This window comes from Taudactylus pleione, unplaced genomic scaffold (genome assembly GCF_031769625.1).
Source record: "Taudactylus pleione unplaced genomic scaffold, aTauple2 ptg000066l, whole genome shotgun sequence".
Lineage (NCBI taxonomy): Eukaryota > Metazoa > Chordata > Amphibia > Anura > Myobatrachidae > Taudactylus > Taudactylus pleione.
This window is the reverse complement of record NW_028284468.1, coordinates 19,591,608-19,605,256: the sequence shown is the minus strand read 5'-3', so window position 1 is coordinate 19,605,256 and position 13,649 is coordinate 19,591,608. Positions and strand designations below refer to the sequence as shown.

Below are 13,649 nucleotides of genomic sequence, written 5' to 3'. Positions count from 1 at the left end.
AAAAGAATGCTGAAAAGGAGAGCACTTTGAATTCCTCATCCAGGTGCAAATCCAGTGGTGGGGAGGAGAAGCAATCAGTGTGGTTGCCCCTCACCCACACCCCACACAGGAGACTGCTACTCATCATTATTCTTTTTTATTATGGTTGCAATTGTGGCTTTTTTGGCTAACGCAATTTGCACTTTTGATTTGGGAAGCAGTTGTGAGCAATTCTGTTTCAAGACCTTAGAATTTAGCCTTTATGTATAATTATAAGTGTAGTGCATTAACCACTTGCTTGGCATCGTCACATCAGTTGCAACCACACCAGACTGGGCTTTCATCTGATGCGACCAGTCAGAAATGCCCACTAGGCTGCTGTGGGAAGCTAATCTTCCCACAGCCGTCTATATTAGAGGGACCTGCTTCCCTACTAGTGTGTCCCTATCACTGCTGGCCACAGTGATCGGGCACACGGCGGCACCCCCCTCCCGGCGCAGCTGCAGGGCAGCCATGATTGCAAAAAAACAGCAGCTGCGGCCCCTGGTAGTGTCCTGTCCCAATTACTGTGGCCAGCAGTGATCGAGGACCCGGCATCACCCTCCACCTGGCTGCAGCTGTGCCTGCCCATCACTATAAGCAGTAGCCGCGGCTCTTGTTAGCCACGGATCCTGCCAGTGGGTCACCCCATGATGTGGCTGTTGAGCAGCCGTGATCACACTAGAAGCAGTAGCCAAGGCTCTTTGCAGCCGCAGCTTCTGCTGTATCCCCGGGCAGCCGGCTGGACTCACCCAAGCTGCGACTGCTGAGCAACAGTGTTCACGGTAGAAGCAGTAGCCAAGGCCCACCGCTGTGCTGTATCCCTGGGCAGCCGGCGGGACACCCCCCTGATGACCTTCTACTGGAAGTAACTGGAATTGCTTGCTTTTGTACTGTGTCCCCTGGATGCTACTATCACCCCCTTCCCCTCCTTCCTTTCCCCTCCTTCCAGCATCTCTGCCTATATTTGTATATATATATATGTATGTATATATATATATATATATATGTATGTGTGTATATATATATATATATATATATATATACACACACGTGTGTGTGTGTGCGTGTGTGCAGGGTTTTTTTTAACCACTTAAGTGCAACAACACCAAGCTGGGCTTTCCCTGACATGGTCGCATCTGTTGCGACCAGTCAGAAATGCCCTCTGGACACTCACTGCATAAAATTAATAGTCCCTATGCTAGAGATGGCCATCAACCATCAATGTTTTCAAAACATCGATGGTGCCCATCTGATGTTAAATAGATTTGCCATTGATGGCAGAGAGCCAATGGTTCTCCAACATCGATGGATGAGTGGGAGCCGAAGGTTTTTTTTTCTTGATGGGACAGAGGTTAGCCCTGGCCCTGGCGGCCGCTAGGCCCCGCTCCTAGTTACTATTTGCCCATGGCCCGCCATGCCCCAGGCAGCAGTGGTCATCGAGGGGTGCAAACCACTGATGGTTCACCATAAAATGTCAACCTTATGGTTTCTAGCGATGGTTCAAAACCATCAGCCTATTCATTGGAGATACCTTTCCGCCTATTACAATGCATTGAGTTTCCGCTTGGTCGAAATCATCCTGAAATTGAATATGGAGATACTTTGAAAACAGGCTAAAAGTCCAAATCATGCGAAAACTTTTCTCCAAATGGCACTTTTCGCCTCTAATTGAATCCAGCCCACAGTGGTTAATTTAGTTAATGTTAATATCATGCTGCATAGTGCAAAATAATATATAACATATGTATTGAATACTACTGAATGCTTTTTTTATTTTTATTTAAAGGTGAAAAATGTCGAAGTTTTATTGACCTTGCCCCGGCATCTGAAAAAGGTAAAGAATGCATTATTCATATTATTGTTTTATGAACTTGTACTATGTGACAAGTAGATAAAATGTAGACACAGTAAAATGTATTTTTGTTGTTTCTTTTGCTATTTTTCTCCTAAAATACCACTCTGGGGCCTGCAATTAAAAGTACTCACCCAAAGCTGCTAATTGGCTTTATATGAATCAGACGCCTATAGATGCCAATGAAGATCAGATTCTGGCCCTGATTCAGAGCCGGACGCTCTTTGTGAGCGCTCGCTCTGAATCAGGGCAGAACGTTTTTGGTTTTTTTTACCGGCCTCCTGGCCGCTCGCTAAGCTGTGGGTGACCACCGACCCTTGGGCGACGAGACCCTTGTGGTAGGGTCTCGTCCAATGCAAGCCCCAGCCTCTATTAGAGCAGGAAGTTCACTACTGACATCACGTGTGATGTCAGTAGGGCCGCCCCCAAACGGCAGGCGTTCCTTCGATAATGCATCCGTTTAGGCCAGACACCCCCCCGACCCGCCTACAAAACGGGGCGAGCTGTTGATCAACATCGACAGCCGCCCCATTTTAGTGTGAGCCCCAAGCGAGTGCAGTTGTCACTCACTCCGGGGCTCGTGCACGTGCAGTGCGCACGTCGCACCTGCGCACTGCCCGGCCATCGACCCGCGTGTGAGCGCTGTGTGCTCGCAAGCGGGTCTGAATCAGGCCCTCTGAATTTGACTATAAACAATACGTTTTATTCTTAGTGAACATAAAAGAAACTTTTGTTAATGCAGTAGGGATACACATAAATAATTATAGGACAACATTAACAAGTGATCTGCAATATTAGGATGAAACATGCAAGCTCATATACATTATATTACGGTTATTTTTGCCTATCGCCTCACAGGATATTACAGTATTTAACTTTAGAAATAGAGAGAGTGATATAATAAATGTTTTTATGTCATCTTACTTACATGATATGGCAGCATGACCTCATAGGGAAAGATAAAAAGTATGCCAGCCCATTGTTTATAACCTACGCTGGCAGCTATGTGTGCACCTAAATATCAGTGTGAGGCCCAAAGCAATTGGCTTGTTGGTACAACAAAAATAAATCTGTGTAGTGAGCACGGTGCAACAGAGTTATTAGTATATTGCTGATAAGTATCAGAGAAATAGATGTTTACTGCAGCTTAAAGTGAATAATTAGCAGCTGTACTATGGCAAAGATTCACATGTATGGCTACATTCCAGGCTAGGAATAGAAGGACTCATCTCTCTGAATAATGTATGCAGACATCATTTCCTTTGTCCCCATTGCCAGCCATACATTGTAGTGAGACTCCTTTGCCAGTCATACACTGTATTGCATGGAGGAATTAAAAGGCTCACATGCCAACACATAGCTAATAAATGTCCCTATAGCTTCCCATGTCACCAGAGAAAGTCTGCTCTAGATAGACAGTGTAACTCCATATATGCGAATATACAAGCAATTGGGAATCATTTCCCTCATCTAAGCCATTGTTTTCCTCTGGGCATTTAGAGTTACCATTCTTTTTAAATTGTTTAATCTAAAATAAAATAGAAAATGTAAAAGATTAAACACTGGAGGACTCTTGTCTATTTAATGCTGGTATGATATCCATGAGCTCACACTGGAAAGAAAAGTGTTGATCCACATTTGAGAAATGTCACCTATTAGGTAAGTAATATCCTATCAAAGTAGATTCATTACTTCAGGGCCGCAACTAGGGGGGGGCTGGAGGTGCACGTGCACCGGGTGAGCCGCTGTACCTGGTTCCAGTGACCTCCAGCCCGGCGCTGCAGAGAGGCTCCAAGCCGGACGTCCGCTGGTAACATTTATTACCAGCGGGCGCCCGGCTCCTTCTCTGCAGCGACGCGGTGTAGCCGGAGCCGGAGGCTGGAGTTCTCTCCAGAACTCCAGCTTCCGGCTCTCCCCACGGGCACTATGGGGGAGACGTCATGACATCTCCCCCATAGTTCCAAGGAGCAGCCGGCGGACCGGACGCGACGCTGGATGCAGGAGCGGGGTTCAAGGTAAGTATTTTTTTTTTTAATAAGCTGCACTACAGGTGTATTATTATGGGGGCAATGGCATTACCACAGGGGCATTACTATGGGGGCATAGGCAATAAGGGGCATTACTAATGGGGCATGAGCACTACAGGGGCATTACTATTGGGGCATGGGCACTACAGGGGCATTACCACAGGGGCATTACTGTGGGGGCATGAGCACTACAGGGGCATTACTGTAAGGGCACTACAGGGATATTACTATGGGGCATGGGCACTACAGGGGCATTACTATGAGAGCATGGGCACTACAGGGGCATTACTATGAAAGCATGGGCACTACAGGGGCATTAATATGGGAGCATGGGCACTACAGGGGCATTACTGTATGGTGGGCACTACAGGGGCATTACTATGGGGGTATTAACATATGGGCATTACTATGGGGGCATTACAATATGGGCACTACTGCAGGGGGAATTACATGGGGGGCGCCAAATTACTGTCTTGCCCCTGGTGACAAAAATCCTAGTTTCGGCCCTGATTACTTTATTCTGTGCACACTGTATATTTTTATTTGTTATCTTCAATTCCTCAGACCCATAGAGACCTTCCTACCTACATAATAGATAATACATAATATACATAATAATATAGACTCACATGCCTCCACATAGGTAAAATATGTCCATATACCTTCCCATGTCACCACAAAACAGATGTGTTCTATATTGTCAACACAGTCACATGTGACTATACAATTAAATTTGCCATATAGCCTCACATTCCACCACATAGACAATAGTCAGGGTTGCCTACCCTCCCGATTTGGGCGGGAGCCTCCCGATAAACAGGTGCAGCTCCCGCCCCCCCCCCCCCCGGAAAGGCAGGCAAGCCTCCCAGCGGCCGCCGATCCCCCCGACATCCCCCGCAATTTACTCTTAACCCCCGCTGCGAGGGCAGCCAGTGACGCGATTCGCGTCACTTTGGCCCCGCCCCCTGCCTCACAATGCCTGTATTATCGGCATTGTGTAGCGGGGGCGGGGCCAAAATGACGCAATCGCGTGACCCCGCTCCCGTGACGCCTACAAACGTCAGGCACCCATCCGGACATGCCCCCTTTTTCATCCACGCCCCCGCTGCCCTGCCGATCTGGCTGCTCCCTCCCGGAAGGAGCAACCAGAAAGTCGGCAGCTATGACAATAGTTCTCCCTATGGAGCTTATATGGTAATATACAGGTTTAGTCTCCCATATCCAAAATTCTTGGGACCAGAAATATTTTGGATATCAGAGTTTTCTGTATTTTAGAATATTTGTATACCATAATGAGATATCTTGGGAATGGGACCCAAGTCTAAACACAGAATGCATTCATGTTTCATACACACAGCCTGAAAGGCATTTTATACAATATGTTTAATAATTTTGTGCATCAAAAAAAATTTGTCTACATACACGGAATTCATTTAAGTTTCATATACTCCTTATACACATAGCCTAAAGATAATTTTATACAATATTTTTAATAATTTTGTGTATTAAACAAAGTTTGTGTACATTAAACCATCAAAAAGACAAGGTGTCACTATCTCAGTCAAGCACAAAACATTCTGTATTTTGGAAGAATCAGTATGAGATGCCGGCAGCTGAATAGCCGCCAGTTCAAATACCAACAGTGAAAGCCCGAACGCGGAAGATCCCGACTATGGCTGGTAAGTATCCTAACCCTCCCTTAATGAATCCTAACTCTAACCTCCCCCCGATGGTGCCTAACCCTAACCCCCCTTTCCGCACCCTAAACCTAACCCTCCCGGGGGGGGGGCCTGCACGGCACACCCTGCACCCATAGTATTCCTTACCTCTCCGAAGTCCCACATCAGCGCGGGGGTCCGGCACTGTAAAATCGACTGGAAAATGCCCGCCGTGGCCATTTTCCCATCGTTTGCGCATGCGCAGTAAAGGGAAAATGGCCGCCGTGGCCATTTTCCCAGTGACCTGCGTATACTCTATAGACTCTGGGCACACTCTAGTGCCCAGAATCTATAACTACGTCACTGGCCGCGCACAGTTCAGTGCGCTGCCAGCAGCTGGACAAAGAGGAGAGGGCCCGTATCGGAGACTGCACACGGGCCCCCTCCTCTCTAGAAACGCCCCTGGGGTGTGCCTAATCCTAACCTCATCCCAGGGGTGCCTAACCCTAACCCCCCCCCCCTGTAGCCTAACCCCAACCCTCCCTGGGGGGGTGCCTAACACTAAATCCCCCCCGGGGTGCCTAATCCCAACCCCCCACCCCATCCTTGGCTAAACTTGCATACTTACCGCCGTCCGGACATTAGGGCTTCCAGTGGTCGAGATGTTGACGCCGGTATCCTGCCATTGATCAGGTTATCAGCGTCGGCATTATGCCGGGCGTCAGGATTCCGGTAGCTGTATATCAACTGCCGGCATCCCGGCCGCCGGCATATCAACTTCAGCCCATTTTGGAATTTTCCGTATTTCAGAATATTTGGATAGGGGAGACTTAACCTGTATTTTCATATGCCACTATACAGTATATGCAGGCATATGAACCTAGATTATATAGCTCTTTGTCCCCCACTACTTCCCGTCATGGCCCAGGTTACTCACTACCCAGAGTGAGTAAAGTGTGTGATTGTTCGGCCAATTGGTTATACAGTCTAAGGGGTATATTTACTAAAGTGTGGATTTATAGAAGTGGAGATGATGCCCATAGCTCCAATCAGATTCTAGCTATTATGTACTGAAAGGTGCTAGATAAATGTTAAGTAGAATCTGATTGGTTGCTATGGGCAACATCTCCACTTTTTTAAACCCATACTTTAGTAAATGTACCCCTCACAGTGCTGCTTGTTATTGACAACTACCTATATCAGTAGTCTTCCTGCAATATGTAAATTAAACAATGTATATCTGATTTTAAATTAAAATTTTGGCCTTTGTTTGTTTTACTGAATGTCAAAATTGATTACCTGAAACTAGAGCCACTGTCATTGATTTGCTGTTAGCAGTCATGGAGTACTATCTGTGGATTCTTAATATCCTTCTGTGGATTTTTAGGGGTAAATTTACTAAAGTGAGAGTTTTTAGAAGTGGAGATGTTGCCCATAGCAACCAATCAGATTCTATGTAACATTTAACTAGCACCTTCTAGAAGATAATAGCTTGCTGATTGGTTGCTATGGGCAACATCTCCACTTCTAATAACTTTCATTTTAGTAAATTTACCCCTAAATATCCTTTTAGATTAGAGATATGCACTAACCCACATATTTTGATTTTGGCGAAACAACCCTCAAGTGTTTTGGTTCTTTTCTGTTTGTTTTCCTTTAAAATTGATAAAAAACAGCTAAAATATTGTTTTTGGGCCTGTTTGCTCTTACAGTAGAATTAACATAAATAACATTCATTTTAAGTAAGTTTTGACCACCTCACAATATTGTTTTCACCCATACTGGCCAAAGGCTGCAGAGAGCTGCCTGTCTGAAATAAGTGACAAAGCAGCGGCACACATGGCAGTTTAAAAAATAATTTAGCACATCTATGAAACATAGTGGCACTGCAGAGGCAGACAGGATAGAAGTTTAATAAACTATATGATTCTATAGAATGTTTTTACTATTCAATAACTATATCAGAGGCCCAAGGCCAGGACAGGTAAATGGAGGTGGTGTATTTAGTGGAATCCAGGTAAAGGATTGATTGATTCAGTCATTCATTCATTGAGTAAAGTGTTAATATAACTAAAAAAACAAACCAGGGAAATGGAAAACACTATTAAAAAGCAAGCATCCAAAATCCCAATAAGATATTTAAAGTGGAAATTTAGGCCCTGATTCAGACCCGGTCGCTCCCACAGAGCGCTCGCTCTGAATCAGGGCCGGGCTTTTTTTTTTTTTTAGAACGGCCTCCTGGCCGCTTGCATAGCTGTGGGTGACCACCCACAGCTACAGCGAGCGGCCATGATGATGGTCGCGATAGTCAAGACCATCATGACCATCAGGCTTGCGACAAGACCCTTGTGGTAGGGTCTCGTGGCTGCAAGCCCCAGAGAGCTTTCGGCTCTAACAGAGCCGAAAGCTCTCCACTGACATCACTTGTGATGTCACTTGTGATGTCAGTGGGGCTGCCCCCAAACGACAGGCATTCTCATGGGAACGCCTCCGTTTGGGTAGCCACTCCCCCGGCCCGCCCACCAAAGGGGGAGAGCTGTCACTCAACATCGACAGCTCACCCCCTTTGTTGCGAGACCCGGAGCGATGGAGTGTCCGTCGCTATCCGGGTCTCGCGTATGCACACGACGGAGACGGTTACTGAAGCCTAAACCCTCAAGGAGGTATCTAGATCCAGTACCCAGTCCCCAGAAGCTAGAGTGAATGCTGGAGCAGAGACTCAGCACAAACCCCAACAGGATGATAAACATCATCAATAGTGATACCTATGGTATAGTGATTAGGGAGTCTCAAAGAAGGTCTGGAACTGTGTTGCTAAGTATAAGCAATATAGTTGCAGAGCAGAAAGGTAATCTAAAGTATAGTGAAGGTATAGTTCACTTGAACCCGCAATGAGCAGGAGAGCCTTCACACTACAATGCAAGCTGTAAACAGGGATGTCACAGGCTTGGACCGTGCTTGAACTGGATAGGAACCGGAGGTTTGGAGACGTAGAATAGGACTGGATCCAGAGACTTGAAATGGAATAGAACTGGAAACTTGAACCAGACTGGGACCGGAGATAATAGTTGCTGAGTCAGAGTGGAACCGGCGGCTTGAATCAGACATGGCCTGGAAAGAACAGCAGATTAGCTGGAGTGGAATTGCAGGCTTTAACAATGTGCTAATGGCAGGTGCAGACTTAAAAGATCACACTTGTCAGGAATAGGAGGGAACAGTCATGTGAGCGCAGAAGATGAGTAGAGACTGGATACTAGTGTTCACCTGATCAGAATCAACATGGCTACACTCATGTTCCTCAGGAATGGAATGACAGTGCTCTGGGACAGAGTGACCCACCTTAATAAAACAAACACACACCGCTGCCGGCGCTGGGTAGTACACTCGTACTACCTGGGGGGTGGTGTGTTTGTTTGTTTTAGCAGCCAATGAGAGTCAGACAAATTCTCATTGGCTGCTGCAGCCAGGGCCAGAGCCGGGCTGGAGCTCACTAATGAGCTCCGCCTTCCAGCTCCCGCAGTGGGTGAAGGGAGAGACGTCATGACGTCTCCCCCATAGTGTAGAGAGGGAGGATGGAGAGCGGACGGCGGCGGGTGCAGGAGCGGGGATTCAGGTAAGTATTTTGTTTGTGTGTGTCTTGTGTTGTGTCTTGTCACTACTGGGGGCACTGCATGGGGGGACACTACTGAGGGCACTGTATAAGGGGCACTACTGGGGTCACTGTATAAATGATACTACTGTGGGCACTGTATAAGAGGCACTACTGGGTGCTCTGCATAGGGGGACCACTACTGAAGGCACTGCATAGGGGGGGATGGTAAAAGTGGCACTACTGAGGCACTGTATAAGTGGCACTACTGGGGGCATTGTATAAAGGGCACTACTGGGGGCACTGCATTGGGTGACCACTACTGGGGGCAGTTCATAGGGGGCACTGTATAAGGGGCACAGTATACGTGGCACTACTGGGGGCACTGTTTAAGGGGCGCTGTACAAGGGTGCACAACTGAGGGCACTGTAGAAGTGTGCACTACTGGGGGGCACTATATAAGGGGCACATCTAGGGGCACTGTATAAGGGGCACTACTGGGGGCACTGCATAAAGGGACCACTACTGGGGGCTCTGCATAGGGGGGACCATTACAGGGGGCACTGCATGGGGGGCACTGTATCAAGGGCACTACTGAGGGCACTGTATAAGGGGCTCGGCATAGGGGGACCACTACTAGGGGAACTGTATAAGGGGCACCACTGGGGGCACTGCATAGGGGGACCACTACTGGGAGCACTGCTTAGTGAGGCACAGTATAAGGGGTGCTACTGGGGGCTCTGCATAAGGGGGACCACTACTGGGGGCATTGCATAGGGAGGCTATTACTGGGGACACTGTATAAGGGGCACTACTGGGGACACTGCATAAGTTTTCCACTACTGGGGGCACTGTATATAGGGCACTACAGGGGGCACTGTATATGTGGCACTACTGGGGACCCTATATAAGGGGCACTATTGGTGGGCACTGCATAGGGGGACCACTACTGGGTGCTCTGCAAAGGGGGGCACTGTATAAGTGGCACTACTGGGACACTGTATAAGGTGCACTACTGTGGGCATTGCATAAGGGGATGACTACTGGGGTCACTGCATAGGGGGGCACTGTATAAGGGGCACTACTGGGGGCAATGTATAAGTGGCACTACTGGGGGCACTGTATAAGGTGCACTGTATGAGGGTGCACTACTGGATGCACTGTATAAGGGTGCACTACTGGGGGCACTGTGTAAGAGGCACTGTATAAGGGGCACTACTACAGGGGGCACTGCATAAGGGGCACTGCTACTGGGGATATTGCATAAGGTGCACTACTACAGTGGGCATTGCAAGAGGGGCACTAGTACTGTGGGCATTAAGGTGCATATGGAATGGAAAGGAAAGTTCCCAGAGTGAAAAGTGTCATGTTGACACAATCCGATTGTTCAGTGACCACGCCCCTTGTGGCATGTGGTCACACCCACTTTTTTGACTGCGCACACATACTTGGGGGGTTAACTTGCCCTAGGCTCCAAATACCCTAGTTACGCCACTGGTGACAGGGGAGTGGTCGGAGAAATGCAGGCATGCCAGTGCATTTTAACACCATTCCAGGGGCATGCATAAATTAGCCCCTGCGATGGCATACGCAGCTTGAGTGCTCACTGCGTACAGGAAAGTTAGCCATTTATAAGTGAGGTCTGAGCTGCTGTAATTGTGCAAGAGGCTACAATGTACTTAGATGTTACCAATGTTTTGGATGGATTGCAAGTTAAATGGATGTGTGAGAGGGGAAGTGGGTGTCTGCATGTTGTCCATGCGAGTGCTTTGAGATTGCTATTATTAGCATACTTTTGCAGCAGAACTTGCAGAATCAGGCCCTTAGTACACACTTCACATCCCACAGTCCCATATCTTCTCCCTCCACTCTCCTGTGTGCAATTGTCATCCTAATGGCATCTTACTAAACAGCCCACAATACCACACCCTCTACCTCCACTGTCCTGTGTGCAATTGTCATCCTAATGGCATCTTAGTACACAGCCCACAATACCACACCCTCTACCTCCACTGTCCTGTGTGCAATTGTCATCCTAATGGCATCTTAGTACACAGCCCACAATACCACACCCTCTACCTCCACTGTCCTGTGTGCAATTGTCATCCTAATGGCATCTTAGTACACAGCCCACAATACCACACCCTCTACCTCCACTGTCCTGTGTGCAATTGTCATCCTAATGGCATCTTAGTACACAGCCCACAATACCACACCCTCTACCTCCACTGTCCTGTGTGCAGTTGTCATCCTAATGGCATCTTAGTACACAGCCCACAATACCACACCCTCTACCTCCACTGTCCTGTGTGCAATTGTCATCCTAATGGCATCTTAGTACACAGCCCACAATACCACACCCTCTACCTCCACTGTCCTGTGTGCAATTGTCATCCTAATGGCATCTTAGTACACAGCCCACAATACCACACCCTCTACCTCCACTGTCCTGTGTGCAGTTGTCATCCTAATGGCATCTTAGTACACAGCCCACAATACCACACCCTCTACCTCCACTCTCCTCTGTGATAACAAGGCAGGGACTTATTATTGCAATTCAAAACAGGCAAGATTTGATATAAATGATGTTTAGCCATGTCTGGGATCAGAACTTGGTGGGTAAACCTGAGTCAGGACTCAGATCCACTGAGAACCCCTAAGTTCAGGTGAGTTCGGTTTTCTCCAAAACTGGAGCACTCATCTCTATTTTAGACTAGTTTTGTATTGATATTGAGCCAAATTTTGGCATCTGTATAGTTGTAGCGGGAACTGGAGTGTTGATGAGATGCAAGAGGAGAGACAATTAATAGGTCTGCAGAAACATGTAAAAAACAGTGCAAGTGAGCTTAAGTATGATAAGTACAGTAAAGAGAGAGAAGACAGAAAGTAGATGGAACTAAAAAGTATGAGACAGTAGTATCAAATTTGAATGTACTTAAAGATGGAAAGGCTAAGTACTAAGGGAAGTGTGAATAAAATAAAAGCAGTACTCTCCTAAAGTTACAAAGTTATGCAAAATTTATAGTAGCTTCTGTTGGAATATGTTTGTACAGGTAGCAGTGGTATGGAAAAGTGTACACACCAGCGGATTCCCTGAGACAATGAATAGCACAATACTTAACCAGTGGGGTCATTTATTTAGTAGCAATGTGATTGTATAGCCACACTCAGTTATGCATACAAATCACTTGGTGCATGGAGCAGAGTATACTGTACTGTACATGTCACCAGCCAGAGACTGTATCAGGATAGCGGTGCAGGATACAAGCAGTACCTGGCTCTCTAGCAGTGGTAACCAAGCCAAATTTTGGTTTATAATAAGCGCCAGTCTACCGTGTTTCCCCAATAATAAGACCTACCCCGAAAATAAGCCCTACCCTTACTTTTGAAAAATGGTCCAAAATAAGCCCTACCCCGAAAATAAGCCCTAACAAAAAAAAGAGAAAAAAATAAATAATGGTAAGTAAAGAATTGTAAAGCAGGACTGAGGGCATGATGGGGATAAAAGCAGGACTGAGGGCATGATGGGGATAAAAGCAGGACTGAGGGTATGATGCTGTCAATGTTAATTAAAATAAGCCCTACCCCAAAAATAAGCCCTATGGAGTTTTTTTGACCAAAAAAAAAAATAAGACAGTGTCTTATTATCGGGGAAACACGGTAAACACAGAGATGATTGAATATATATAATAACAAAGACAGGTCAGCTGCACTCCCAATGGCTCCTGTGATACCGTTAAATGTTCAGATTAGAAGAATGGAAAAAAAAAAGAAGAGTTGCGCTGTCTTGTCTTAGTTATAGACAAAGTGAGCCAAGAGTTTCAAATAATATTACATTTATTAAAGATTAGTAACAACTAAAAATAAATCCACTTAAAAAGACACACACCATATAAAGTAAATATGGATCTTAAATCTCTCTAGTGTGTGGTTACTAGGTAAGTATAGTATATGATTAGTAACAATGTTACTCTGCACACATATCTTGTAGCAATGTAAACAGAATTGTAACACATTACTCACAGTAATTCACACAGATTAAATATTTCACATCTCTGAACCAAATGTTCTGACAAATAGGCAGATCGTGATGCATTGATTCAATGTCCAGTCAGTATTATGACAAGCAAGATCAACAAATAATTCTGGCGCTGAAAATACCTAGCCAGAGCCTTCTCATGATGAGGTACTATAGGGTTGCAGCAAATGACCAAACAAACTCTGTGTAGGTTTTCAATTGGAAAAACAATGGACAAAGATAATCGTCTGCGCTATCTCTAAAGATATTCTATCAGGATTAATTACAAATGAATAAATATAATCCAATTAAGACAGGTGTTGAAATAAGTCTGTATAGTATTTAATTAACCTACTAGATATACATAAAACAATTTAATCAGAATGGTATAATATATTTAATTAAGATCTCGCACTAGAATATCAAATATTCACAATATAATTATACATGAAATATTCGAAACATAGTAACAACCTATTAAAAT

The 13,649-nt window shown here is 45.9% G+C and overlaps 1 protein-coding gene across 2 annotated transcripts in view; it reads left to right on the top strand.

Annotated features, from left to right (window-relative positions):
- The window catches only part of GSG1L (GSG1 like), a 222,386-nt gene that overhangs the window by 107,604 nt on the left and 101,133 nt on the right, over window positions 1–13,649 (top strand). For both annotated transcript variants that reach the window (XM_088466735.1, XM_088466734.1), the window contains exon 2: window positions 1,808–1,855. In XM_088466735.1, the coding sequence (XP_088322861.1) occupies window positions 1,808–1,855 (48 nt within the window). The remainder of the gene's footprint in view (window positions 1–1,807; window positions 1,856–13,649) is intronic.